Source organism: Monodelphis domestica, chromosome 3 (genome assembly GCF_027887165.1).
Source record: "Monodelphis domestica isolate mMonDom1 chromosome 3, mMonDom1.pri, whole genome shotgun sequence".
NCBI classification, from domain to species: Eukaryota; Metazoa; Chordata; class Mammalia; order Didelphimorphia; family Didelphidae; genus Monodelphis; species Monodelphis domestica.
The window spans coordinates 103,305,223-103,333,018 of NC_077229.1; the positions used below are offsets into that span (position 1 = coordinate 103,305,223).

At 42.0% G+C, this 27,796-nt stretch overlaps 2 protein-coding genes and 1 long non-coding RNA gene across 9 annotated transcripts in view; 1 reads left to right on the plus strand and 2 right to left on the minus strand.

Annotated features, from left to right (window-relative positions):
* ZFTRAF1 (zinc finger TRAF-type containing 1) overlaps positions 1–21,975 on the minus strand; it is a 53,755-nt gene extending 31,780 nt beyond the window's left edge. For 4 of the 7 annotated variants that reach the window (XM_016432044.2, XM_016432045.2, XM_007488797.3 and 1 more), the window contains exon 1: positions 20,430–21,244. In XM_016432044.2, coding sequence (XP_016287530.1) covers positions 20,430–20,810 — 381 coding nt within the window. In that variant the 5' untranslated portion in view covers positions 20,811–21,244. The other 3 variants (XM_056822891.1, XM_016432046.2, XM_007488795.3) reach the window with 3 other exon arrangements.
* Positions 21,250–23,338, plus strand: LOC130458308 (uncharacterized). Its single transcript, XR_008917459.1, has 2 exons — positions 21,250–21,577; positions 21,805–23,338. It is a non-coding gene; the product is annotated as an uncharacterized LOC130458308 (long non-coding RNA).
* Positions 22,705–27,467, minus strand: TMEM276 (transmembrane protein 276). Its single transcript, XM_056822894.1, has 3 exons — positions 26,235–27,467; positions 25,766–25,899; positions 22,705–25,379 (listed from the first exon to the last, which is right to left on the minus strand). Exons 2-3 carry the CDS (start codon positions 25,853–25,855, stop codon positions 24,894–24,896), a joined length of 576 nt encoding a protein of 191 aa, XP_056678872.1. The 5' UTR covers positions 25,856–25,899; positions 26,235–27,467; the 3' UTR covers positions 22,705–24,893.
* Between the last annotated feature and the right edge of the window lie 329 nt (positions 27,468–27,796).

Here is a 27,796-nt window from a genome sequence, read left to right on the forward strand (position 1 = left end):
TCTTGACAGGCTGATCCTTCACCTGAAAGATGGTCACCTACCCCAGAGCCAGTGTGACTTCAGAAAGGGCTGAGGGATGGTCAATATGGTGTTTATTGACCAACAAATCCAGAAAAAAGGTCAGGAGCAGAACAGAAGTCTATACATATTTATCAATCTGACCAAGGCTTCTGGTATTGTCCAAGGAATTGAAGAAGAAAGAACATGGCAAAATTTGGTTGCCAATATTGTACGACAGCTCCATGATGGCATACTTTCATGAACCTTAGATAATAGACAATGCTTTCATGCTATCATGGTGACCAAAAGTTGTAAATTATTTAACATGAAAAGACTAAAGAGGAGGGACCAGTGTACAACTTTTTGTTCAAAGATGATTGTTCACTCAATGTAGCCTTGAGACTGAGATGCAAAGAGTAGAACTGATTTTCTGCCACTTGTGCTAATTTTGGTCTGATAATTAACACCAAGAAAAACAGAAGTTTTCTACTAGTCAATACCACACCATCCATACTTGGAACCATCAGTTATAGCAAATAAAGAGATTCTGGATGCTGTGGATAAGTTTATTTTCCTTGGCAGTATACTTTCCAGGAATGTCCACAGAAATGACAAGATTGATGCATGCATTGCCAAAGCTAGCTCAGTGTTTGGGAGGCTCTGAAGAAATGTAGGAGAAAGAAGCATTAATACACCTACTAAACTGAAGGTCTAAAGAGTCACTGTGTTGACCTTACTGTTGTATACCTGTGAAACCTGGACAGTATGGTATACCAGTACCATGCCATAAAATTGAATCATTTCCATTTGAAATGTCTTGAGAAGAGTCTGACTATAATCTGGCAAGATGATACCAAGGTACCAGACACTGAGGTCCTTTCTCAAGCTAAAATGCTAAGCATTCACATTCGACTGCAGAGAGCACAATTCCAAAGGGCTGGATGCTGTTTGAATGATAAATGAACATTTGCCTAAACGACTAAAAGAACTCACACAAGGCAAGTGATCACACAGAGGTCAGAAGAAGCAATACAAGGATCCTCTCAAGGTCACTCTGAAGAACTCTGTTATCAGTTGTGAGCTTTAGGAGATGCTAACAAAGGCCTGTCCATCATATAGCATGCCTGCATCAAAGGTGCTGTACTCTAAAAGCAATGCAGAATTTCAGTAGCTCAAAAGAACAGTGAAATGCACAAAGTTAAAGACATCTCCAACTCAAATGTTTATAAGGGCTATTTGTACCTGCCATGTGGCAGAACCTTCCAATCTTATATTGATCTGATCAGCCACAGTCAGATACAATGTATACTGACCCCAATATAATAGTGTCATTTTGGTTCTCTTTGAGTACAAGGAACAGCAACCAGTTCTCTCACCACCTCAGTCTCTATCCTTTTGTTTCAGTTTATTATCCTTACTAAAATGAGGTGCCTAGAAATTCAAATAATATTCCAGCTGTGGATTTGATCAAGATAATAGAGCTATCTGCTTCCATGTTCTGAACCTAATGCTTTTTTAAAAAATACATTCTAATGTAAAGTTAGCTTGGAGGCAGTGAGGTGGCTCTGTCTCCATACCTGAAGACAGGAAGTCCTGGGTTCAAATAAAGCCTCAGAAACTTCCTAGCCGTGTGGCTCTAAGTAATTCATTTAACCTCCATTGCCTAGCCCTTACTGCTCTTTTCACCTTAGAACCAACATAAAGTATTAATTATAAGAAAAGAGTTTTAATTTAAAAAAATAAATAAATCATTTTTATGTACACAGTTAACAGCAAAATTTTATGATGATTAACTGTAAAAGACTTAGCTACTCTTAGTAATACAATGATCTAGGACAATTCTGAAGGACTTGTGACAAAGAATGCTATCCAACTACAAAGAAAGATCTGTGGAGTTGGAATGCAGATCAAAGTATTTTTCACTTTATTAGTGTTTTTATTTGGGGGTTGGGTTTTTCATGAGTATACTCTTACAACAATGAACAATAGATTAAAATACATATAATACCCGGATCAAATTAATTACTCATCTTTGGGAGGGAGAGGGAAGGAGACAATTTGGATCTTATAACTTCAGAAGACATATGTGGATAATTGTTATTACATGTAATTGGGAAAATAAAATATCTTTTAAAAAATTTTAGTGTTTAATTGGCTAGTATCCATATTATGTTGTTATATTATTATTATTATTGTTATATTATTATAAGCTCCTGGCAGAATTTAGGATTAAACCAACACCTCACTTTACACCCAGGTAAACTCCAAATAGATACATGAGGAAGATATAAAAGATCACATAATAAACAAATTAAAGATGCAAAGAAATTTTCTGTCAAATCTATAGATAGGAAAAGCATTCATGACTAAGAATCAGAGAAGATGAAAAATTCTAATTAAATTTCCTTCACTAGCATAATCAATGCTAAAATTAGAAGGGAAACCATTAATTTAGAAAAAATTTAATAGTTTTATCTGATAAACGCTTTACCATTGAAGGTATAAAAGGAAATTATTTAAATCTCTAAGAATAAAGAGCCATTCTTCAATTGACAAATGGTTGAGGAATATGAGTAGGCTCTTTCAGAGGTCGAAAATTTAAAGTAAAAATGTTCCAAATTACTAATGATTAAAGAAATACAAATGAAAGTAATTCTGAGATTCCACCTCCATCATAAGAATGGTCAAAAAAAAGAAATAAAGAAAATGAGATGCCAGAAGGACTGAAATAAAACAAGCACACATCAATGAACTATTAATGAAATTGTGAATTCACTGCGAAAATTTGTAATTATGTCCCCCAAATCACTAAACTGGTCATAATCTTTGCCAACTGATACCGCTTACTAGGCAGTATATCTCTAAGAGATCAAAGAAAGAGGAAAAAAACCTATATGCACAAAAAATATTCATGGCAGCTCTTTTTGTAGTAGCAAAAACCTAGAAATTAAGTTGGTGCTTATCAACTGAGGAATGATATTCCATGTATATAATAGAATACTATTGTGTAGTAAGAAGTGGTGAAAAGGACAGTTTCAGAGAAATTTAAGACTTGTAATGACCTGATGCAGAGGGAATTAAAGCAGAACCAAGAGCACAATTTATACAAGCACAGTATAAAAAATGACCAAAAAAAAGTGACTAAATTCTAATCAATACAATAATTAACCATGATTCTTGAGGATCAATGAAGAAGCATGGTACACATCTCCTAATAAGAGGTGATGGAAGCTACAGAATGAGATCATATTTTTCTGGATATGGCCAATACCAGGAATTTATTTTGTTTTACTAAGCATATTTGTTAAAAGAATTTTGTTATCCTCTCTCTTTTTTCAAGAGGGTAAAGGAAAGATGAGGAAAGAAAATTAGTGCTTGTTAATTTTGGATACGACAAAATAAAGTTAATTATTTTTAAAACATAAATGGGGCAGCTAGGTGGCTCAGTGAATAGAGAGCCAGGCCTGAAGAGGGTTTAAAACTGGCCTCAGACATTTCCTAAGCTGTGTGAAGTTGGGTACATCACTTAACCTCAATTGCCTAGACCTTAACATTCTTGGAATTGATACTTCATATTGATTCTAAGACAGATGTTAAGGATTTAAAAAACAAAAAAGGAATATTAAACTCCTTGAGGACAGGAATTCTCTTTGTTTTAGTACTTGTAAGCTTAGCACAGTAGCTGGCATATATTATTTAATAAACACTTTTTCATTCATCAATAAAATTCCCAGTCATTTTTTTTAATTAAGTAAAGAATGTTATATTTTTTCTTATTAAATTTAATACTACTGTAGGTTTTCCAGATTCCAAAATGCTTGTTTACTTGACATTTGGATTTTGAGTTTATACACATTCTAGTCAGTGCTGGCTATAGAGAAGACAGAGAAACACTTGAAGAGAATACTTTGTTTTTCAAATGGACTTTTGCAACAGTTAATGATGTACAACAATTCTGAAGTATTCACCCAGAGAACTCCATATTTAACAATGGGGAATCACAATATGCACTGCCTATTTGAGGTTGTACTACACCTTCTTGGAATTACATATGGTAAATTTAAAAAATATATTTATTGGATGAGTGAAGAAATGAATACTACCTTAAATTCATACAATGCTTCTTAATTTCAAAAGGTTTTTACATGTGTTCTCATATGATCCTTAAAATGACATGCATGATAGATTACCCTCCCCCCATGACCTTCATTTGGAGAAAGTAAGGCAGTCAGTCATGGAGCATTTATTAAATTAATCATCAATTTATTTATTAAAATATGCTGTGTACTATGCTCCAGGCACTGTATTGGAAAATACAAACCAATACTACAACCTCTATTCCCAAGGAGTTTACATTCTAAAGGAAGTTACCAAGTATACATACAAATCTAGATAGCATAAAACATAAAGAGAAAAAGTACAAATAGATACAAAGTAGTTGAATAAAAAGTAATTTAGGAAGAAGGGCACTAGCAGATGAAGGGGATCAGGAAAGGCTTCATGCATTGCATAAATTGAAGTTTGAGCTATAATCTTAAAAGAGAGGGATTCTGATGTAAAGGTATGAGGGACAGTAAGTCAGTGCAAAGACATAGAGATGGGTATGCCATGAATGAGGAATAGAGAGAAGGCAGATGGCTTGAGTCTGGAAAGATGGGCTGGACCTGGTTATAGAAAGCTTTTAAAGTTAAACAGAGGAGTTTGATTCTGGAAATAAGACAACATATGAGTTAACTGAGTAGGAGACTAATATGGTAGAATCTGCACTTAAGGAAAATATTTTTGGCAGATATATGTAGGACTGACTTTAAGGCAGGGAGACCAAAGGTGCTAACTATGTGAGTGAAGCCAAAGGGTTTGATACAAGAGATGTGGGGATAAATAGCAACATCTTATAACTGATCAGTTATGAAGAATAGTGAAAAGTTCAGTAGAATGCCCAGGTTTTGGTCCTGGGAGATTAACAAGGCAGTGATACTTTTGAAAGAAATAGGTAAGTCTAGAAGAGAGGAGGTTTGGGGAGACAGAAGATAATGAAGATAACAAGTTTTAGGGTATAAAATGTAACTGGTGATGAGAGAATGAAACTCAGAAAATAGATTGGGAGGGAGCCAGGCCTTAGATAGGAGGTCCTGGGTTCAAATTTGACCTCAGACACTTCCTAGCAATGTGACCCTGGGGAAGTCACTTAATTTAGCCCTTACCAACCTTCTGATTTGTAACCCATACTTAGTACTGATTCTAAAGCAGAAGATAAGCGTTTAAAAAAGAAAGAAAATAAATATATTGGGATTGCACATAAAGTCTGCTTCGGCCTGTTTTCATTTGCCAGGCACTATTCTAAACACTAGAGATATAAAGAAAAGAAAAAACTTTGGTCTTTGGGCAAACAGCTCACAACAGGGAAGACAACATGTAAATAACTATGTATATATACTAGATTGATCAATTAACCAATCAACATTTATTAAGTGCTTACTGTTTGCCAGGCATTAAGAGGAAAAAAACAGTCCCTGCCCTCAAGGAGCTCACAATCTAATGGGAGAGACAACAAGCAAACAAAAATACACACATACATTCACATAAAACAAGCTACATATAAAATAATAGGAAAAAATTAAGAGGGAAAGAGCTAGAAATAAAAAGGGTTCAGAAAGGTTTCTACTGGAAGATGGGATTTTAGATGGAACTTAAAGGAAGCCAGGGAGGCAAGTAGTTGAGTGGAGGAGGGAAAGTGTTTCAGACATGGGAGGACAGTAAGAGAAAATGTCCAGAGCCAAGAGATGGAGTTATCTTGTTAATAAACAAGCAAGAAGTGCAGTGTTACTGGACCAAAGAAGTACTTGGTAGGTGAGTACAGTATAAGGAGATTGAAAAAGTAGGAGGGGGTTAGATTAGATGAAGGGCTTTGAATGCCAGAGGATTTTTTTTTTTTTGATCCTGGAGGTGACAGGAAGCCACTATTATTTATTTGGGGGTGGGGAAAACACCTGATCTGACTTGCACTTTAGGAAAATCACTTTAACTGCTCAATAGAGGATAGATTAGAGTGGAGAGATTTGAGTTAGGCCAATCCAACAGGCTAATATAATCATCAAGATGAAAGGTGAAGGTGGTAGGGTCACAGCAGAGGAGACATATTTGAGAGATGTTGCAGAGGTGAAATTGAGGAATGAGAGATAATGAGGAATCTCATTTGACTTCTAGGTTCCTAGGTTGAGGAAATGGGAGGATGGTGTTGCCTTCTATAGTATAGGGAAGGCATGAAGTGGGAAGGATTTTAGAGGACAGGCAAGTACTTAAGATGTCAACTAGACATTCAGTTTGAGAAGTCTGCAGAGACTGTGGAAGAAAAGTAAGATTTGAGAATCATCAGCACAGATATAAATTAAGAAGGAAATTTCTCAGAAAGGAGAAAGGAAGAAAGAAGGGAAACAGAAGGAAACTTGGTAAGATTTGAGCTATCTTGAAAGAAGCCAGTGAAGTTAAGAGATAAAGATGAGAAGAAAGAAGTGCAGACACACAAAATTAGGAGATGGAATAGTAAATAAACCAGTACAGCTAGATAGTACAGTGTTAAGTGTAAAAGGACTGGAGAGGTAGGAAAGGGGGTAGTGTTGCCCAAGGTCATATGGTAGGAAAACTGATGGAACTCAGAACAGAATCCAGGTCTTTTTTACTGAATTTAATATTCTCTCCACTATACCACCTGCAATATTTTAAATTTTAATAATTTCATTAATATATGTTACAGATCCTAGTTCCTCAACAGATAGCCTAAGAGAAAGCTCCAATCCCCACACTCTCCCCAAAAGATCTGTATTAGCTTAAATTACAGGGGACAACAGCCAGCATATTTGTTTAGTCTAAGTCTCTCCTCTCCATGAAGGGAACCAACACAGAAGCTGCTTAGCATAAGGACTTCTGTATTCACTCACTTATGGTATATACACAAGGGTTTAGGTCAGTGATGGAGGATCTATGGTACAATGTCAAAGATGGCCTGAAGAGCATTCTCTGTTAGCACGGGTGATGCCCCCTCCGCCACTTCCAGGATCATTGCTTAGAAAAGCAGAGGGATTCAGGTGGAGCTGCTCCCCTTCCCCTCTCCACCATGGTTGATGACATTTTTTCACATGACCCACTCCTCTGCCCAGAAGCCCAATGGGGGCAGGTGGGCAGCTCACAGGCAGCAGAGCTGGAGGGGAGCTGAATACTTGGGCCACTCCCCTCCCCCTCTCTATACTCATTGAGGACATTCCTCACTTCACCCACTTCTCCACCTAGCAATTATATGGATTTTTTTTATTCTTATATTCTCAATAAATAAAATTTTCACTTATTATTTTTACACAGCCCAAAAGGAGTGCTTCCTCCTCCCCTGTGTAAGGCAAAGAGGGGTTGGGCACACCTGGCACTCAGTGGGGTTGAGGGGGCACAGCACTCAGTCTGAGGGTGGGGTGGGGGAGGGGTCTGGCATTCCAATTCTAAAAAGGCTAGCCATCATTAACTTAGGTGGTCCTATAAAGTCCCAAACATAGGGATTACTCTAGAAGAATCCAGCCTTACACTTACCTGGGCAGCACTTGGCTTTCCTATCCCTCCCTTAGGCAGAAATAAACCAAAGGACCTATAGAGAAGTCTTTGGAACAGAGAGATCTCTAAACTGCCCTTAAGGGCATAGGGACAACAAGAACACCTAGGAGAAAGAGTGCCACACCTACTTAAAGAATCTACTAAGGAGGTATAGCTAGGTGGCTCATTGGATAGTCAGCCCTGAAGACAGGAGGTCTTGAGTTCAAATTTGGCCTCAGACACTTCCTAGTTATGTGAACCTAGGCAAGTCACTTCATCTTAATTGCCTAGTCCTTACCACTCCTTCTGCCAAGAAACCTATTTTAGTATCAATCCTAAAGGTAAGTCTTTTAAAAAAACTCACTAAGGCAGCAGCCTACAAAAATGGTGAAGCCCAGACTATTGAAGCTAAAGATAACTAAGTAGGACTTAGGAGAATCCTCGATTGAGGCTAGGTTCATAGAGTTCCCACTCAGATTTGGAGGGAATACTGATGATTCAAAGGGAGTACTGATGAGAGTGGCATACTCCTATTTGTAGTCAAGACCTCAAAACACAAAAAGGGAACATCGTATCCCAGATAATAGGAAATAATTCAGGTATAAACTAGCCTGGTTCTTAGCTACACAAAGGCCATAGAAACCATTCAGTCAATTCAAGAAGAACTTGAGCATCAAGGCCAGTTGACTAACTAGACAGAGATAACAAGGATATCAGGCTTCTTCCCCACACTAAGAGTATCAGGCTGAATTGTTACCCAGAGAACTGAAATAAACATTCTCTCCTAAAAATAGTCCATTTCTTCTTGGCAATGAGCTGCCAAAGACAACAAATTTCTATAAAACAGAAAAAAGGTCCCTCTGTTCCTTGTTTGGCCTTCCTGGACTTGGGACCAAGATGGATGAAAGGTAGGAAGACAGATAGTTTAGAACATCAGCAGCAGATCATCAATTAGGAGTATACAACCCCAATATGAATACTGCTTTTCTCTTGTCACTCACTGACCAAAGGTAAACACCCTAAAGGCCCATGGCTTGCCCCATCAGAATTGTGGAAGGATACCCTCAAAATTGGTCCAGTACACAAACTTTCTGCATTTCTGCAAGGAAGAGTCCTCAATCTAACTCAGGGCACCCCAAACAGTTACCTGGTTTAATTCCAGGGCTTAGAGCTGAAAGGACATCTTGTTACAACCACTATGCCAATGCAACAATCCAACACCAGCAGAGCAACCTGTCAGGTCTAGATCATTGGCCATATGAAAAGCTTTGAAAGAAAAAGGAGCAGGTGGCTATGTAGGACAGATTGCAATGGGACTCCCTTACAACTTGATAGCTAACTTTTGCTTCTGTAAGGAGCTAGTTTCAATCTGCTATGTTCTGTCTTCTGTGCCAAGACACTGTGCATTGTGCTGGAACTAGTTGTACCCTAATGTGGATTCAGTTAAGTGGCATATGGGTCAAGCAAGGCCATATATGTCACAGCCCACTACTCCCCCAACACTACATTCTTTTCCCAAACTCCAAATAAAATGTTTATCTCAGTCCAATGTAACAGCTGCTGCCTTAAAACTCTTCCTGCCCAGTATTTTTTCAAATTCTGAGTTTAACACCAAACAAAATGAACATTTCCATTTATGTACAGTAGAACAGAAAGACAGGTTTGTACATGATACTGCAAGTATCTGTTAGAGTTTATTTTTCATTTTAAGTACATAATAAATTTAATATGTAACTTTCAAAGCTGTTTTGCTTGTCTGTGATTCCTTCTCTGCTAAAAATATTTCTCAGGAGATATATCACAGGACAGAGGAAGATCACTCATTGGCTTCAGGAATCAGAGGACCTGGGTGTAAATCTTCCGTCAGTTAATTTCTACCTGAGTAACCTTGAGCTTGGAGCAGCCAAGTGGTTCATTAGATAAGAGTGCCAGGCCTGAAGTCAGGAGTTCTTGAGTTCAAATCTGGTCTCAAATACTCACTAGCTGTGTAACCCCAGGCAAGACACTTAACCCTGTTTGGCTCAGTTTCCTCATCTGTAAAATGAGCTGAAGAAGAAAATGGCAAACCACTCTAGTATCTTTGCCAAGAAAACCCCAAATGGGGTCATGAAGAGCCGAACTCAAATGAAACCACTGAACAAACAGCCCATGAGCTAATCACTGACCCTCTTTGGACCATAGTTTCCTTATCTGTAATTAGGGAGGAGGGCTGGATGTTCTTTAATATCTCTTCCAGCTCTTAAAACCATCATCAAAAGCCAAAGTGTATGAGACTTCTGGAAAACAATTTGAACTGCCCTCCTCTCCCCCCAACCACTAAACCATATCTACTCTTTGATTCAGTGATACTACCTATAAGAGATCAAAATAAAATGAAATAGCTTTTTGTGGTGGCAAAGAACTAAAGAATCATAATTGGAGAAATGGCTGGAGAAATCATAGCATATTAATGTAATAAAATACTATTGGGCAGTAAGAAATTACAAATGGAACAGATCAGACAAACCTAGAAAGACATATAAACTGAAGCTGAATAAAGGAAGCAAAACCATAATTTTTTTAAAATATAAAACTGTGGTGTGGGGATCTTGAAGAATTGTTGAATTTGTAGTCTGAGGGGAAAAAAGTGGTGGAGAAAATCTACAGTTTCACTAAGTCAAAACCAACCCTGGAATCCACTTGTTTCTTTCAACAGAAGCATTGTATCATGTGTGTGTGATATATGGATATGTGCAAATACACACATGTGTTTATATACGTGTGTGTGTGTGTGTGTGTGTGTGTGTGTGTGTGTGTGTGTGTAGCCCAGCTCCACTGCCCAAGTTTGGCTGCTTGAATGCAAAGTGAAGGTTCTCAAAGGATCTTTAATATGCTATTTTGCACAAAGTTACATGCAGCAAAATTAAACCTATGCAAAGAAACAAGATGCAGTTGCCATAGGAACCAGAACTGAATTTCTTGAACATTATGATTAAAACTTTAAGCACAACATTAACAGGACAAAAACTAGCTGGCCAGCTGTGTGGTGCCCTTTTGCCCCCCACCCCCACCCCAAGGAGCTTTCCTACAAAGTTACAACAAAAGCTTAAGGAAGCCAAGTAGAGGCTTTGCTGAATATTAATACAAAGAAACTGGAGGCTCTTTTAAACATCTACTGCCAATTGGGGGGGGGGGGGGAGGAGAGGAAGAGCCAGAGTGAGAAATAAGGTATGACCCTTAATGTGAGCCTAGTCTTCTCCAGGTTAACTCCTCAGAAAGGCTTAATGGAAACTCCTATCATAGCACAGGTGATAGGGTCACTATGATTCTTGCAGTTAGCAGCAAATGATCAGGCCAACTGGACTAAAAGGGAATGAATGATCCAGCATAGTACTTCTAAACACTCTGCAGAAAATACCTCCTTGCCCAGCTGGAAAATTTGTGAAAATTCATAAACTTAAAATATTGGCCTACTTTGTGATTTTCCTTAAAAGTCATTTGTACACAGTAAAAAAGGACTAGAATGAGTACATTGAGTCAAAGAGCCTAAGTCCAAGCCACAGCTCTTTCCAAAGCACAAATTAAATTCTAAAGAGCAAATTTAACTTGCACAGGACAAACCTCTATACATACTGCTCACATTTTAAGTGCACTGATATTATGGTGAGAGTGCTAATAAGTACAAAGGGCTATCTTATTCCCCCCAATACACAGGTCCAGCCCATTTAGATTCCTGGAACAACCTGAAAGGGCATAGCCCAAGTATTTTATGCCCATTTCTGGCTAGTATGGAGTCCCTAGACAGAAGGAGAATTTTAATTTTAGGGACTGCATCTCATTGTGCATTCCAAACCAGCCAACATCTTCCATGTGATGAGTCCACAGTAAACAGGTGCTAAATGAAGTAGATTTAGCAAAGGTATTCAGAAAGAACACTGAGGGACAGCTACGAGGCTCAGTGGATAGAGAGCCAGGCTTGGAAATAAAATCTTGCATTCAAATCTAGCCTCAGACATTTTCTAGCTGTGTGACCCTGGACAAGTCACTTTAACCCCAAATATCAGTCTTTAACATTCTTCTGCCTTGGCGCAGTACTTAGTATCAATTCTAAAGAAGTCCTTAGTTCAAATCTAGCCTCATATGGACATATGCAATGGGGAAATGGACCAAATAGACAGAAGCAGGGAAGTTGGTAATTTCTCAAGGGCCAGTATGACACCTCTTTTTCCATGTGAAAATGGTATAACCCACCTCACAAAGTGGAATGTCAGCTTTATGCCTAAATTGTCATGTTATTTTAGCATTACCTTACCTTCCATCTTAGAATCAATACTGTGTTTTGGTTCCAAGGCTTAGAAAAGCAGTAAGGGCTAGACAATAGGGGTTAAGTGACATGCCCAGAGTCACATAGCTAGGAAGTGTCTGAGGCCACATTCAAACCTAGGATCTTCCATCTCTAGATCCACTGAGCCACCTAACACTGCCCCCCACCCTTATTTGCCTTTTTAAAAAAATGCATTTGCCAATAACTCAAACTCCATTTAAAGCTCCCCTTGGAAGAATGTGGAGGGGGATTCTAGATGACTAGAATTCCAGATTAATACCAGGAGGGTCTGAATGGTGAAAGAACGTATCCTAAACCATTCTAACCGGCTTATTCAGTTTATAATTGATCTAGTATAAGATGAAGTGTATGGCAGCAATGACTAAAGATTTGGGCACACTATGAAGATAGGATTAACTCTCCCCTTGCCTATTTTTAAATTAATCAACCAAAAACTTTAACACACCTACTTAACTCTAAGGAGGGGAGTTCCCAAGTCACTTACTAAGGTGAGTGACAACCCCAGAGGCTACTGACTGCCCCCTGGACAGCGCTAAGCAAATTGATAGACTGCAATTGGTAAGGTAGAGGAAGGGACAGGAAGCGACATGGAAAAAGGACTATAAAAAGGCCTGAACTTCCTGTCCAAGGGTCTTTGGCTTGAGTCTTTGCTTGAATCTTCAGCAGGGGATCTTCAGCTGACCCTCCTTTCCTGGTTTCTGGAGAGATTAGGTCCAGAGAGGCCTTACCCTCTTTGGAGGAGGCCGCATGGGTGGGATCCCGTTAATTTACCACTGGGTCCTCTGGCTGAGGGTTATCAAGCCCTGCCAGGGTTGCTCCTGAGACTGGAGCAACATTTAGTGTGATAGACTAGATATTTTCTCTACTCTCTATATTTCTCTACTTTCACTCTTTCCACCTCTTTGTAAATAAACTACTGAAGTCATTTTGACTTGAGCTATAATATTTTAAAATCAGTAACCACCATATTATTTTAGAAATCGGCAATTTTGCACTGCCAGGGATGGCACATCATCCCAAGTATGCTAGGACTGCCTTTTAGCGGAAAAGAAAAGTATGCTGGCCTCTAACTGTGAAGAAATTTTGCCTCTTCTCTCTTCTGATCTACCTTTCACATGCTGCCAAAATAATTTTCCTCATGCATATTTGTGCCAGGCCTCTGCTCAAAACCTTTAAATGGCTCTCTATTGCCTTCATAGTAAAGTTTTAAAAGCCCCAGTCTGGTATTCAAGATCCTCCATTATCTAGCAATACAATTTCTTTCTAGCCTGAAGTGATATTACTCTCCACTATGTACTCTGTGCTCTAGTCAAGTTGGACTACTTGCTGGTCTCTATTCATGGACTGTGCTCGAAGCCTTCATTCACACTCTTCCCTATACCTGAAATTTTATCTTTCCAACCTACTGAAATCTCACCTAACCATTTGAAGTCCAGGTCAAATGTTACCTACTCTTATGAAGTCTTCTTAGATCAATAATGATAATCCCACCTTCAAAGGGTATATTCACCTCTCTTACATTACTGGAGTTTATAGTTCTAGCTGTTATGTGTCATATACTAAATGACAAATTCCAAGAGATTAGGAACCAAGTTTAATCTAGTCTTTGTCATCTCTTCCAAAACCCAGCACCCTCTCTGTACAAAGAAGGTTCTTAATAAACAAACAAAAATGTTGAAAGAATTTTGTTTTTCTTTCCCCCCAATGGCATCTAGATGGTACAGTAGATAGAGCTCTGGATCTGCAGTCAGAAAGACCCAAGTTTAAATCCAGCTTCAGATACTAATTATGTGACCTTGGACAAACTTAACCTGTCTGCCTCAGTTTCCTCATCTGTAAAATAGAGTGGATAATAACACCTATTTGGTAGGACTTATGGGATAAAGAAATATTAGTAAAATGTTTTGCAAATTTTAAAGCATTATGTCTATTGTATTATTATTCTATACTACCTAATATTACTTTCCTCAAAGGATTATGGGAAGGCAGGAATAGATAGCAACAGGGTTGAAAAAAAAAACAACAGAAAAGAAGGTCATTGGAACACTTTTTTTTTAATCCTTACTTTCTGTCTTAATATCAATTCTAAGTCAAAAGAGCAACAAGGACTAAGCAATTGTCCATGGTCACACACAGTTAGAAAGTATCTGAGGCAACATTTGAATCCAGGTCCCTGCTAATTCTAGACCTGATGCTCTATCCACTGTTCTACATACCTGCCACTGAAGCACTTTTTAAGAATGCAAAGGGGGGGGGGGGAAGAAAGGCCAGAAGGAAACACAAATAGGATAGCTTTGAAAGTTCCATTTTGAATTTATCATATGATTTAAAGGAAAAGCAAATTGTATATAATATTCACAGTACCAAGATCAATCCTCTTTTCTACTTTGTATATGGAAATGTTCGTTTTATTAGATGTTTAAGTTCAGAAAAAGGCCCCTAGAAAAGCCTCTCAATCTAAGTAAATCACAGCCTCTTTCAGGACAAATGAATTAATTTTACCAAGCATCATGTAATTCTCATCCATAAAATATGGATGATGCCACCTGCCACAAACCACTTTAATAGGACACTTGTGAGAATGAGATGTGTAGGACATCACTTTGAAGAGTTAAAATAAAAACAGAAGCAATTATTTTAAATATGTAGGTGTCTCCTACCATAATGATAGGGTGTGACCAACCAGTTGCTAGAGCTCTATCAAGACACAGTCCTGTGGCCTAGCCTGGCCTTCCTGAAAAATTGCAGCACCTGACTACAAGTAAATATATATTTATTGTCTTCATAATGTAATCGACTTCCTGGGCAAATATTCGTGTTTGCTGGTCACATCCGTACCACCTATGCTATCTGAAAAGCTGAGATTATAATTTAGGATAGGAGCTGAGTTGAAGAGAGAAATTTTTATCATAAGATTTTTATGTTTTATAAGACTTGGAGATGGAAGGGACCTTGGAAGTCATTTAGTACAACTTCCCAACTTGAGGTTATATTATTTGCCAAAGGTCAAACAGGTAGGGAGAGAGGCAGGATTTGAATCTAGGTTCCTACTCCAAATCTATTGCTTTTTTTTCCCTATAGGGGAAACTTCCCATTTCCTTAGGAATAATAGTGTTACTGAGAACAAAATACAAATGGCCCCCAGAATCTCACTTAGCTTGCCACTCCAGCTAGTCAGAGTGGTCCTAATCAATCCATCACCAATCTTGTTTCACATTGTCCAAAACACAGGCCCAGAGCAATAGTTGTGTTGGTCTTTACATCTGACTCTAACCAATCCTCCTGATTCCCCTTGATAAGTAAAGATCTACCTCCTTCCACTTCTAACAGCCCATCTGAATTTGCCTCTTCTCTCCACTGAAAAGGGTCTGGCACTGGGGGTGTGTCCCTGATTAAGGTTGATTACTTCAGACCATAAGCAAGCTGAAGTCATGTCAATCTAATTTGGGATGGCTAATGCACAATGTTTTACCCTAAATCACTGGCTCTCCTGTCAGCTGAATATATGGATCTAGTTAACCCCCAAAACAAATTCTCCACATCAACTACCCAGAGGACACCCCAGCCAACCCAGTGCCATCCCACTTACAACTCATGCTTCTCACTATCCTAAGCTTTGGCAGGACTTGCCTCCTTCCAAGGGAGGCCCAATTCATGAGGCCCTGCTGTTTGCAGGCCTTATCAACTAATTTGGGATTATACAACATATCTGTATACAAATAGAATACATGCAGCCTGGAAGTGCACCACAATACAACCCCTTTATTTGTTTGTTAAACCCTTACATTCCGTCTTAGAATCAATATGTATTGTTTTTAAGGCAGAAGAGTAGTAAGGCTTAGGTAATGGGGATTAAGTGACATGCACAGGGTCATACAAGTAGGAAGTGTTTGAGGCCAGATTTGAATCCAAGATCTCCCATCTTTGGGCCTGGCTCTCTATCCACTAAACCACCTAGCTGCCCTACACTCTCTCTAAATTAAACAGAACTCACATTTCCAACTTATTCCCAAATCTTCTCCATTCCCCTCTGGGGGTGGCTTTTCTTATGAATAAATGAGATTTGCAAAATTTGGCACAATCAATAATGGGCTTCTAGTCATCCTAAACCTTTAAGTGGAGCAAATACAGAAAGGATAGCTTAAGAGCTCTCCTAAGGTCCTCACATGGTCAGTTTTCTATTTCACACTGTTGAAGTAAAAACAACATAAGGAGAGGTCAGGGCCATCTTCATGTCAAGTTTTATGGGTAAGGAACCTCAACAGTCAAAATTTAGCTTGCAGCAAGAATATGCACATACTTTTGGGAAGTTTGGATGGCAGGGGACCATCCAACACCAAATGACATTAATGTTCATGGAGGCACAAAAAAAGGCAAACAGTAATGCCCTAACTCTGCCATATGCTCTAGAGATTGGTTGGGTGATTGCTGTCCTTTGCATTCAAAGAGGACCAAAGTGACACCTCTAAATTGGAGTCAATATATATTGTGTCTGATTGTGGCCAATCAGACCAATGTGAGCTTGGAAAGCTTTACCACAGGTCAGGTACAAATAGACCATATGAACATTTGGGATGGAAATGTCTCTAATTTTGCATATTTCATATTTCTTTTAAGCTATTGAAATTCTCCTTTGCTCATAGAGCACAGTGCCTTCTTTGATGTGGCATTACCATTCTAGATAGTTCTGTACCTAGTATCTCCCATGTCTCACAAATTGATAGCAAAGTTCTTCAAAGAGACCTTTCTAAAGAATCTTACCAGCATTTAGGCTGGCATTATCTGGACATTTTAATTTTCCCAAATAGGCCTATCAGTTAATAAGTGTTTACTAGTAAGTGGGAATACCACAACTACATAAAACAAGCCAGACTGGTTTGAACCAGTCTGACCAAAATGGCCCAGTCACTAGGCTAGATCTCTCTACATGTCAAGGTCCCACCCAGAGGTCTATAAAGATCATTGCCCTAGAGCTTAAGGCTGCTTCCTCAGCCTTAAAAGCAACAGGCTAGACACATGACTGTTAACAGGACTCTTCCTTCTATTATTCCTCTTTAAGGCCAATGTTGTTAAATCTAAACTAGAGACTCAGTCTAGGAGTTTCAGAGTATCTTGTCAGTGAGCAGGCTTACAACCTGGTGAGTTTCTGCCCATGATTAGCTCTAATACAAACTTGACACAATATATTTTGCAGAAGAACTTTCCAGAACTACAGACACCTTATTGAGCTCCAGTCCCACTTTAAGGGGACTTTATTGAGAAGGAAGTATCACTAAACTAAAGCTGATAGGCCTGATTTTCAGAGTTAGTAGCCATTTTAAAAGCACTCCCAATTTGCCTATGTCTAGATAATTTGGCAACAACAAATTATGGTTTTCTCCTTGAAGACTACCGTGGGAAGTTAATATGGCCCTCTTTCCTGGGAAAGAGGAAGCTGCCCAGACTTGCTCTCACCCCAAACAGGACAATCACAGAAGTAGCCTCTTAAAACACTAGGTGGATATTTTTAGGGCCAGCTCAGCAAAGTGTAACGTCACTGCAGCAATGACCTTTGCATTGATGGTTGGCTCAGCCACACAAAGGTGATCCCCAAAGCCTTTCTCTGGAATTTTCCAACCTTTCCCCACTCTACAATCTCAAAATGACCCCCACAACTTGCATTACAATGGTTTTTTAAAACAAGGTTCTGCTTCAAAATCCAAGTCGACAATCCTATACCCCACCACACTGGAACACTGCTGGCTACAACAAAGGCCTGTAACATTTAGAAAGAATAATAACATGTAGGTTTGTTCATTCCAAAGCCTGGATGTGAGAAGTAATATGTTTATATTCACAGAAAGGCTCAAGTACTATATCGAATCCCAGAAACTTTCAGCATGATCCCAACACTAAGACTGGAGAAATGTTTGCTTTAGCCTCATGTCTCCTTGAAGATGAAGTCTCAACCTCTAAAAAAAATAGTCCTTCTACTCCACTGTTAGAAGGGAAAAACAGCAAGACTTGACTAAGTGTGTGATAACTCTGGGCAAGACCACACACTATTTACAGAATCTATCCACACCAAACTCTGGAGACCTGCCAGACATCCCCAACTGACTCAGCTACGTACAAGGTAGAAGGGCAAAGGAGAAAGGGAGAGAAGAGAAAAGGAGTATCTCTTTCCCCACTCCCTTCAACTGCCGCCAATCTTTACTTCCACCACATGCAAGCCAAATCAGACTCCAAAGTCAAAATACTGTTCAATTAAAAAAAAAAAAGTTCACTGCCCCAGGTTGTGATCCTGATTCCTACAGGTATTCCCAAAGTTTCTCAGATTGGGGGATAGGAGGGGATTTAGAAGAGGGAGATGAGTGGAGAACCAACAGCTGTATTCCCCCAAAAGGATCTGAGGAGCGCCAAATCAGTGATCTATTTCCTAAGGAGCCAAAGAATACACACAAACATATGAATATCTTTCCATTCAGAAAAGATATGTGTTCAGATTCCCATAACCCCCACCCAAAGTCCTTTTATCTAAATATGAGGTACAAGGCTTGATAACATCATCTTCCCAAATTGTGGTGGATAAAGGGGCCCTAATGGTGAGGAGGGCACTGATCTTTATCTACAAAAGGGAGAAGAGTAGGTATAGAGAAATGTATTTATCAGGACCATATTTAAATCTGGCTACTTTTCTATGAAAGGCAGGGAGATAAAATCAAATTAGAAGCTTGTATAAAGGAAGGAGGAGACTGAAGGAAAAAGTTATCTTGCAATACAGGGAAAAAAAAGCAGGAGTCTGGGAATATAGTTGGGAGTTAGAAAAGAAGAGAGGAGAAAAGAAGAAGAAAGGAAATTAGGGCACGGCTTTGGAGAAGATCCCTCAAATTATAGTAGAGTATCCTGGGTTTAACTAGAGGAGAAAAGGGATCTGTAAATCCAAGAATCAATTTTCTTTGGAGCCTTTGACTTTGTTACTTTTGTGAAAGGAGAGCGGGAAGGGGTCAAATCAAGCAGTACAAGTAATGCCTTGTCCCCAAGGATGGAAGTCAGGATGAATGAGAGGCATCAATTCTCACTTCAGAATCACATAAGGGACCAACCCTACAGAAGATACTAGAAGAGGAGAGGTATTGACTCATTGGATCTAATGATAAGAGGGACTCCTAATAGATGCTTTTTTGCTCTGTTCTCTGTCAAGTCTCCTCAATAATGAAACATCCATCCAGCCCCACCCCACCACTAAGACATTAATGTTGGGGAGGGATAGCTCTAAGGTGCGAAGGAAGGGGCATCTTCCCCATCTTGAAGAATATAGGGTGGTGGGTGATATTAAAAAACAAATAGGGTGAATTAAGGAAGGGAAAGGTGGGATAACATAATGGGTAGAACAAGAATAGAGAATCAAATGGGAGAATTAGGAATAAAAAGCCTTAATATGAGTAGGAGTCAGCAAGGATTGGAAAGGGAAGGAATGCTGCCTTCAAAAGGAAGTACAAAGCGAGAGTAAGCAATGGGGTAGTATTTGAAACTAGGGGAGGATGGGACAGGAATTAGAATGCCATGCTAGTCCCAAGGAACAAACTGATATTGGGGTGGCACAATGTGTCAAAGTCCAGGGGGGGTGCATTATTGAAATTATACTAATTTTACTTGCCCCTCACCCCATTTTTCTTTCTATCACCAGGACATTTTAATAGTTGGTGTTTTAACAAACGCTTGTTGGGGTGAATGAAAGGCATAATATAGGCAGATCAGGTATAAGAGGGTGCTGATAAGGGTCAGGGAAGGAAGGGGTAGCTGCTAGAAATCATATGGGGAAGAGAAGGGAATCAGGAGTCCCAAAGGGTGGAGGCAGGGCAGGCTATGGGAAAAAAAAAGATTATAATATTCCTAAAGATAATGGGAAAACATGAGTATGGTAGCCAAATATCCTAGATCAAGTGGTAGAAGCCTGTAAGGGGACAACAGAAGGAAGACCAAACTGTACTAAGGAGGGTATGAGGGAGAATGTAGAATAGAAGCATACTAAGGAGGAAGGAGGGACACAGTGATCCAGATTGAGGAAAGTCCCCTCAGGGTAAATGGGGGGCTAAGATGGAAGGGGAAAGATGGGAGTTGCCTAAGGTGGAATGGGGGGGGGGTGGAGTTGTGCTAAGAAAAGAGAATACGGGGATGATGGCATAGCCAGAGAGAAGGGGTAAGGCGGGGCTCAACCTGGGGTGCCTAAGGGAAAAGATAGAATGGGGATATAGGGAGCAGTGGGAAAAGGAAGGGGTTCCAAAAGACAAAGGCTGAAAGTGAGGTTGGCTAGTAGATGGGTGGTATTTTCAGTCAGGAAGGTGGGCATGGGGATCCCCGAAAGTAATGGAAACTGAAAGACAGACTAGGAGTTGGGCGAGAAAGCAATGGGGGTGGGGGGCAGGGGGACTGTCAGGGTTCTGGTATGTGAATGTGCCCGGATTTCCGAAGGAAGCAAGGAGGGCAGTCGACGGGGTGAGGGGCTGGGGTCCCGGAGAGGGCAGGCGTCGAGGGACCCCGGCCGTACCTGGTAGACTGAGGCCTTGGGCAGGTCCAGGCAGACGGTACAGCAGAGCACGGAGTAGAGGCGCTCCTCCAGCTTCCCGCTCCCCGCGGCCGCCGAACCCGAGGCCGTCGCTGCCGAGGCCGCTGCTGCCGCCGCTGCCTCCGCCTCGGCTGCCCGCAGCCGCTTCTTGGGCGGCGCATCTGGGTCACCACCGGCCTCGGGTAGGGGCAGCGGACGGCCCGCGGGCAGGCCAGCCTCGTCCGGGAGACCGGGTCCCGCCGCCTCCCCCAGCACGGACACGGAAACGGCCATGGCGGAGGCGCCCGGAGGCCCGGCACCGGAGCCCGCGGGTCCCCCCGCCGCTGCAGCCGCCGGACCCCCGGCCTCCTCAGCCCCGGACATCCCGCCGCGGCCGCCGGGCAGAGCCGGGCGCGCTCCCGCCGCTGCCGCCGCCGCCGCCGCCGCCCGAGGGGGAGGGGGTTGGGAGCACCGCGCGCTCCCGCTCCCGCCGCCGCTGCTCCGACGCTCCCGCCGCCGCCGCCGCTGCCGCCGCCGCCGCCGCCACCTCAGAGGGCCTGGCCGCCCGCGCGTCTCCACGAAGCCGCCGCCGCCGTCGCCGCCGCCTCAGTCGCCGCCTCAGACCCAGATGCGGACACCAAACCCGGCGCCGCCGCCATCTTTGTTTTCACTGCTAGCTCCCTCGCCCGCCCCCTCCCACCCCCCGCGGAGGCGGCGGTGGCGACGCCCGTCACGTGAGCCTGAAGCCTCAACCAATCAGGGCGCCGCTCAGGAGGGGGAGGGGAAAGAGTGGGGAGGGTTGAGGGGGGGAATCGAGGCCCGGCGCTGGAGTTCACGTAGTGGCCAATTGGCGTGAGGAGGAGGGCAGCCTCATAGGCCCCGCCCACTCCTCCCCTTTCTCCCGGCCCCTGCCCCGCCCTATCTCAGAGGAGAGGAAGAGGCAGGGCCAGAGGGGTGGGGCCAACGTAGTGCAAGTAGAGGGCGAGACTTGAAGAGAAAGGGCAAGTAGGCCGAGAACTGAAAAATCCATCCTTCCCTAGTCTGACTCCTCGGGGTAAGGAAGGAGTTGTTTGTTGGCTTCCCACAGTTCTCCAATCCCTGTCCCTCAGGTCGGTTTAAGAAGGGGATTGTGCCGACTTTTCCGATGCGAGGTGAGGCTCCCGACCAACCCGGGCCCTTTCCTCGGACAAATCCCAGGCCCATAGTGTAGCATGCTTTTCCCTCACACCAGGGAGGTCAGGGTCTTTGCACGTTTGGGTTTCCCCGAGCCTTTGGGGAGGTAGAGTGGCCCTCCTTTGACCTTACCGGAAAACGAGTGTTTGCTTCTTCCTCCCATCCTTTCTCCCCAAACTTATGGCCCCGGGGAAACCCTTCCCAGACCACCCAGAAAGAGAAAGCCACCCCAGGGGGACTGGACGCAGAGGGGAAGACGGTGCGAATTTGAACAGCTAAGCGATGTGGCCTGACTCACACCTTCTCCAGGACCCACGCCTCTCCCGCTGGTTCCCATTGGCGGATTGTTAACAGCTAGGGCGGGGGACGTCCTTCATCCACCCAATGAATGACTAGGGGCGTGGCCTAAGCGCTTTCCGCCGGAAACAATGTACCCGCAATTCAAATCTCCTTACCTTAAGGCTCTTGTGGGTATCTCATCTTATTCTGGAGCACATCTTTGTACCCTTGGGATGGTGAGGTGGGGTTGGGGGGTCTCCGGCGAGATACAGCTTCCTGACCCCCGGGGTGGCAGAGCTCCAGAATGAGGTTAACCGATGAGACTGAGAGTCTCTCTTCGTTAATTAAAGGCGCTCAAGAAAGAGCAGAGATAAATTAAATTCCCTTTAAAGTTTTAAAGTACATTGTTTAAACTCCCGTGACCGGAGTTGGGAATGAGCACGGTAACTTCAGAGGGGAGCGCCAATCCAGGAAGGAGTCATGTCTTTGACTATCTCTTAATGTGTCTTTCCCCCTCCCCCATCTTGCCACACCTATAAAGATATTCTGAATTGTGAGGGTCCCTGGGCATTAGGATCTGAGATATGAAAGGTGAGGATTTGGACAGGATAGCTTCTCTTCCAATTCAATAAGTGAAGTGGTGTCGGGGGTGGGATGGAGAATATGTAGCTTCCTCTCATATAGCTCAGTCTCATAAGAGGAAAAAACATCCAGGAATAAAGAACTTGTGATGTCATTATTTTTGAAATCTCCCACGCAACTCCCGACCTGTCAGCATCTGCTCTGCAATTTATAATCCTAGTGAGTTAGCTAGAGCACTGATAGGTTGAGTGATTAGGCCACCATTTATTAGAAGGATATTATCGAAAGCCTTCCTGGTCCCAAGGCTGGCTTTCTAACCACATCCACATATATACATACAACTAATATGCAGTATTACAGAAGTACACTATAGAGTGGCAGGATAATGTACAATGCAACCACTGATGAGAAAAGAAGGCTACTATAGGAAGTGGTGGGGGATGCTTTCAACTTAAGGTCTCCAGCTCCAGAATAAGACTTAAATCCTGTCTGAGTTTTTTCAAAGTCCTCCACAATCTCATCCCAATCACCAATCATCCCAATTTTATCTTCCAGTCAGACTGGAATAAGAAACCCTAACACCCCTATGACCCTTCTTTAGGCTTTCCTATTTCCTTGTCTTTACTCATTATCCTTTCTGATGTCTCTAGGACAATCTAGTGCAATGATAGTGAAATTTTTAGACAGTGCCCAAACTGCAAACTGTGTTGGAACAGCCATCTAGTAACAGCCTCTGGTAAATTCTGTGTGGTACAAAGATGAATGAGAAAGGAAGCTTACCCTCAAAAAACTTAAAATCTACTAGAAAGAATGTGGCATGCACACAAGTGTGATACCTGGTAGAATGTGTTAGAAGCAAAGGAGAAACCCAAACAAAACATCCAAGAAAATTTAAGGTTTGAGACTTCATATAAGCTGGGCTTCAACAAGGAGATATGAAGAGGATGTTTCTGGCATGAGAAGCACTTGATGGAAATACAATAAGAATGGGAATGAGGATCTAGTTTAACAGGGATGTTGAATCCATGAAGAGATGTAGTGTGAAAAAAAGCCAGAAATGTAGTTTGGAGGCAGACTGAGTTTATATTTTATCCTATTGACAATCTTTACCCACTATAGAGTCCCAAGCAGAGAACTGATGTAATTAGACTATAATCACAAGCTATATCAGTATATATTACATGTATCTATATCTTAGATCCACTTCTAGATGATAAGCTGGGGTGGAGAGGAGGTGTTACAAGAAGAATGGAAGAGAGAGGCAGAATCAACATCCTCTCTCTCTTTGATTTCCCTACTCCCCCACTAACAGAGGGCCCTTTCACAGAGTCAGTATTTAGTATGTATATTGAATAAATGAATATATGAATCCTGTCCCCTGGCTGGAGTGGAGAGAAGAGTAGTAAAACATAAATGATACCCAATACTGGAAATCAGAGTACTGTATTTGACTTCAAGTGGTTACACAGTGACTGCTGGGAAATGTGGAGAAGGGAAGATCTCTTCTGAAGAAGATTGAGCACCCTAAGGCCAATTTTATTCCTTTTTCTCCCAACCCAGGACCTCCTTGCTGAGCAGTTTCAGACCAGAAGCCTATTCAGCCTCTGATCTCAGGTTTGAAGTTAGCCTTGGCCATATAGGGATTGAGTGAATAGGACAAAAAGGGCCAGTTACAGGCAATTCACATTTCCCTAATAATCCTCAACATTTATTAAAATGTCTTTGAAAGGCAAAGGGCAGACTCCTGCCCCATAATACAAGTTCAGCTAAGAATAATCTCCTTTGGATAAAACTCATATGTCTTTGGTAAGAGGAAAATGATAAGTCGGATTCCAAGGATTATAAAATTCCCTCTCCAATCTGCTCCAAACCAAATGTAACACCAATTCCTGGGCATACGGAAATAACAATGTCTTGGGGCTTTGGGAAGGGGCTGTGGGGGTGATGGTTCTAGAAAACTTACTCTGGAAAGAGCCTCTCACTAGCAGGACATCTCCATCTTCACAGAGTATGCCAATCCCCTTGCTACATTCCAGCAATGACTGGGGTTATATTTCTTCAGAAGAAACCTAGGAAGCTAACCCCATACAGGAAAATATAGGAGAAAGAGAGGCAGCCAGAAGGTGATGACAGCATATAACAGGAGAAATTGTTCTCACTTCCTTGACTTAGCCAAGAGTTTCTGGTCCTACAAGCCCCAAGAGCTACAGATGAGAGCACAGTACAAGAAAGGGTTAAACATAACAAGTAGCTCCCACCACACTATATACTATACACACACATCCACAATGTGCTTTACCTCTTCCCCCAGCACAAATCCTATAGGATCTAGCATCTTCCCAAGTAGCCTCAGTCATCCTCAGAATCCAGGTGGTACCCATAGGAATCATCTGCTCTTAAAGGAGTCTGGCCTGCACCTGCCCCAGGCACTGGTCAGTCCAACTCCAAGTGTTGAGTGTGCAAAGCCCAACGATAGGCCCAACTTCCCAAAGCCAGAGCCCATCTGCATGCATCTTCCTTTTGGAAGAACAGTAGGGTCTCCTCCTCCAGCCTGCTCATGAGGCTGGCAGCACCTAGTGCCATACCACCACCTACTCCATAAGTATTGACAGTGAAAACAGATACAATGAGGATAGTTACTGCAGCCACTAAGGCCACAGCTTGACCAGCAACAGCTTGAGTCTCTGTGTCCAGAAAGTCCCCAGCAATTGCCAGGACCATCCCCGCCCCCAGAAGCAGATTGGCAGTAGAACAGTCTCCATTCACCCAATGGAAATCAAAGGCCAAGAGAGGAAGGCCGATGACTGTGGCCACCCATGTTGCCATCTGGTTATTGGTATCTGGTTGGGGACCTGAGACCAGTGCAGCAGCTGCAGCTAGAGCTTGAAGTAGGAAGCCTGCTGCAGCCCCTCGGTTCACCTGGCAACATGGGGAAAGGGAAAATTAGGTCACTAGGACAGGAAAGGACTGCATACAACCCTTGAAGCATCCCCGAGCCAAAAATTGGTCCTCTGATTTTATACCCAATTTTCTATACAATCCCATCCAACATTCAAACTTATGTCTTCCATTTGAATATTTTGCATCACACTCTTAAACTAATTGGCCAAACTAAAATGGACCTGATTAATATATATATATGGTCCAAAACAGTCTCTGGAGCTTGAAGGATCAAGAGAAAATGCTTGGCTGGCCTATCACCTGGCCTAAAGAATCCAGGACTTTCATTCAAGTATTCTATAACCTCTGATGATATAAAAGGATATAACCTCTCAAAACTCCACCCCCAAAACTGGGCCACTTACCCTGGTGGTGTGTACAGCAGAGTGTAGAGAAACTATTCCTAGAACAAGGTAGGAGAGCTGGGTGCTCCATTCCTCAGGTTTATCTGCCATGGAGCCAGAGAAAGGGAAAGGGAGGGAGGGCCCTTTTGCTCAACCTTCAAAGGAAAGGAAGGAAACAAGTTATAGCAGCTACACACAAGGCTGAAAACCTTTAGGATCTCTGAGAGGATCTAAGCTCTGAAGGAGTATAGTAGAAAAGAGGGAGTAGGAGCTAAGCTGGGGAAAGCCAAGGTCAGGTAAAAACTGGGATTTACACTAGTAAGGAATGAGTCAAAACTAGAAAGATGCAGAATATAGTTAAATGGAAAACACACTGTACAGGAGGCAGGGTGATGATGATGACTGCAAGCAAAAAATTGGGCCTTGTTATATGGGCAGCAGGTGGGTAGGATCAGGGTTTGGAAGAGATGGAGCCAAAACCCGGCATTACCTTTGGTGAAGCACGAGGGAGAAGAATGGATGAGCAGACAGTGGGGTTGGGAAGATACTGGATACGACGTCAGGTCGAGCCCTGGGGAGAGAGGATGGAAGGGAGCCGAGCCAAGCTGGCCAGAGGGGGCTCTCAGGAGGGCTACCTCCTAGGGTCGGTAGGATAGGTGTTGGGAAAAGCCAGGCCAGGGCTAAACACAGCCCAGCCTGCGAGGCATAGGTCGGTCGCTGTCCAGCTGCTGAGGGAGGCAGTCCAGGCGGGCAATAGGGGTGGCGTAGCTGCCCTTGGATGGATCCTGGAGGAGCGGGAAATGGGGCCTAAGCAAAGGTCAGATCTTGAACCGCCACCAGGAGCCAGAATGCAGCGCAGCGCGGGAATCCGACCGAGCTGGAAGCACCTGCAGGCCTAGGCCCAGGCCGAAGGACAGCGGGTGTTGAGGGCGGCGCAGCTCCGCCTCCTGACCTGGGCCCCGCCCCTTTGTTACCATAGCAGCGCCTGGAAGCCAGTGTCATGGACAAGAAAAAAAACGAAGGAAAAGACTCTAAAAGGAACCATAGACTACGCTCGGACTCATCAGCGCCCCCTGTGTCTGGAGGGGGAGGAGTCTTCATGAAGACTGTAGGACAATTTAGGACAATGAACCAAAGGCTATAAATCAATGCATCTTTTGATCCAGTAATACCACAACAAAATCTGTATCCCAAAGAAGTCCAAAAAAAGGGAGAAGAACCTACTTCTACAAAAATATTTATAGCACCCCTTTTTGTGCTGGTAAAGAATTAGAAATTGAAAGGATGGCTGTTAATTAGGGAATTGCTGAATAATCTGCGATATGTGATGGTAAAGGAATACTATTGTGCCATAAAATGATAAGCAGGATGATTTCAGAAAGCGCTGGAAAGACCTACATGAACTGATAGAGTGAAATAAACATAACTAGGATAACATTGTGTCTAGTAATAGAAATATTGTGGAATGACCTATGAAAGACTTACCTATTCTCTGCAATACAATAATCCAGGACAATTCTGAAGGATTTATGACAAAGAATGCTATCCACTTCCAGAGAAAGAACTGTTGGAGTCATAATACAGATCAAAGCATACAATTTTTTTTACTTTGGTTTATTTGTGGTTTGTATTTTGTGGTTTTTGTTTTATATGAATATTTTCTTACAAAAATGAACAATATGGAAATATGTTTTGCATTTTAATACATGAGTAAAATTGCTTACCAGGTCCAGGAAGTTAAAGGAGATAATTTGTATCATATAATTATAGAAAACTTACATAGAAAATGGTTATAACATGTAATTGGTAAAATAAAATATCTTTACAAAAAATAAAAATACCTAGGGACAATATAAAAAAAAATCTCCATGGTAAAACATTGAGAGGCAGAGCCAAAAGGTAGATTAGAGGCAGTACCCCAGCAAAATATTTCCAACATTGCCCTCCAAACAACATTAAAAAAACTCCTCAAATCAAATTTTGGAGCACTAAAGCCAACAAAAGGTCAGAGTGAGACATTCTTCCACCTGAATACAACATAGGAGGTTGGAA

Bases quoted from the DNA above. Each gene is read 5' to 3' on its own strand.
- TMEM276 (XM_056822894.1), bottom strand. From the start codon at position 25,855: ATGGCAGATAAACCTGAGGAATGGAGCACCCAGCTCTCCTACCTTGTT. The intron at 25,380-25,765 runs GTAAGTGGCCCA...CCATGTTGCCAG, and splicing joins CTGCTGTACACACCACCAGG to GTGAACCGAGGGGCTGCAGC.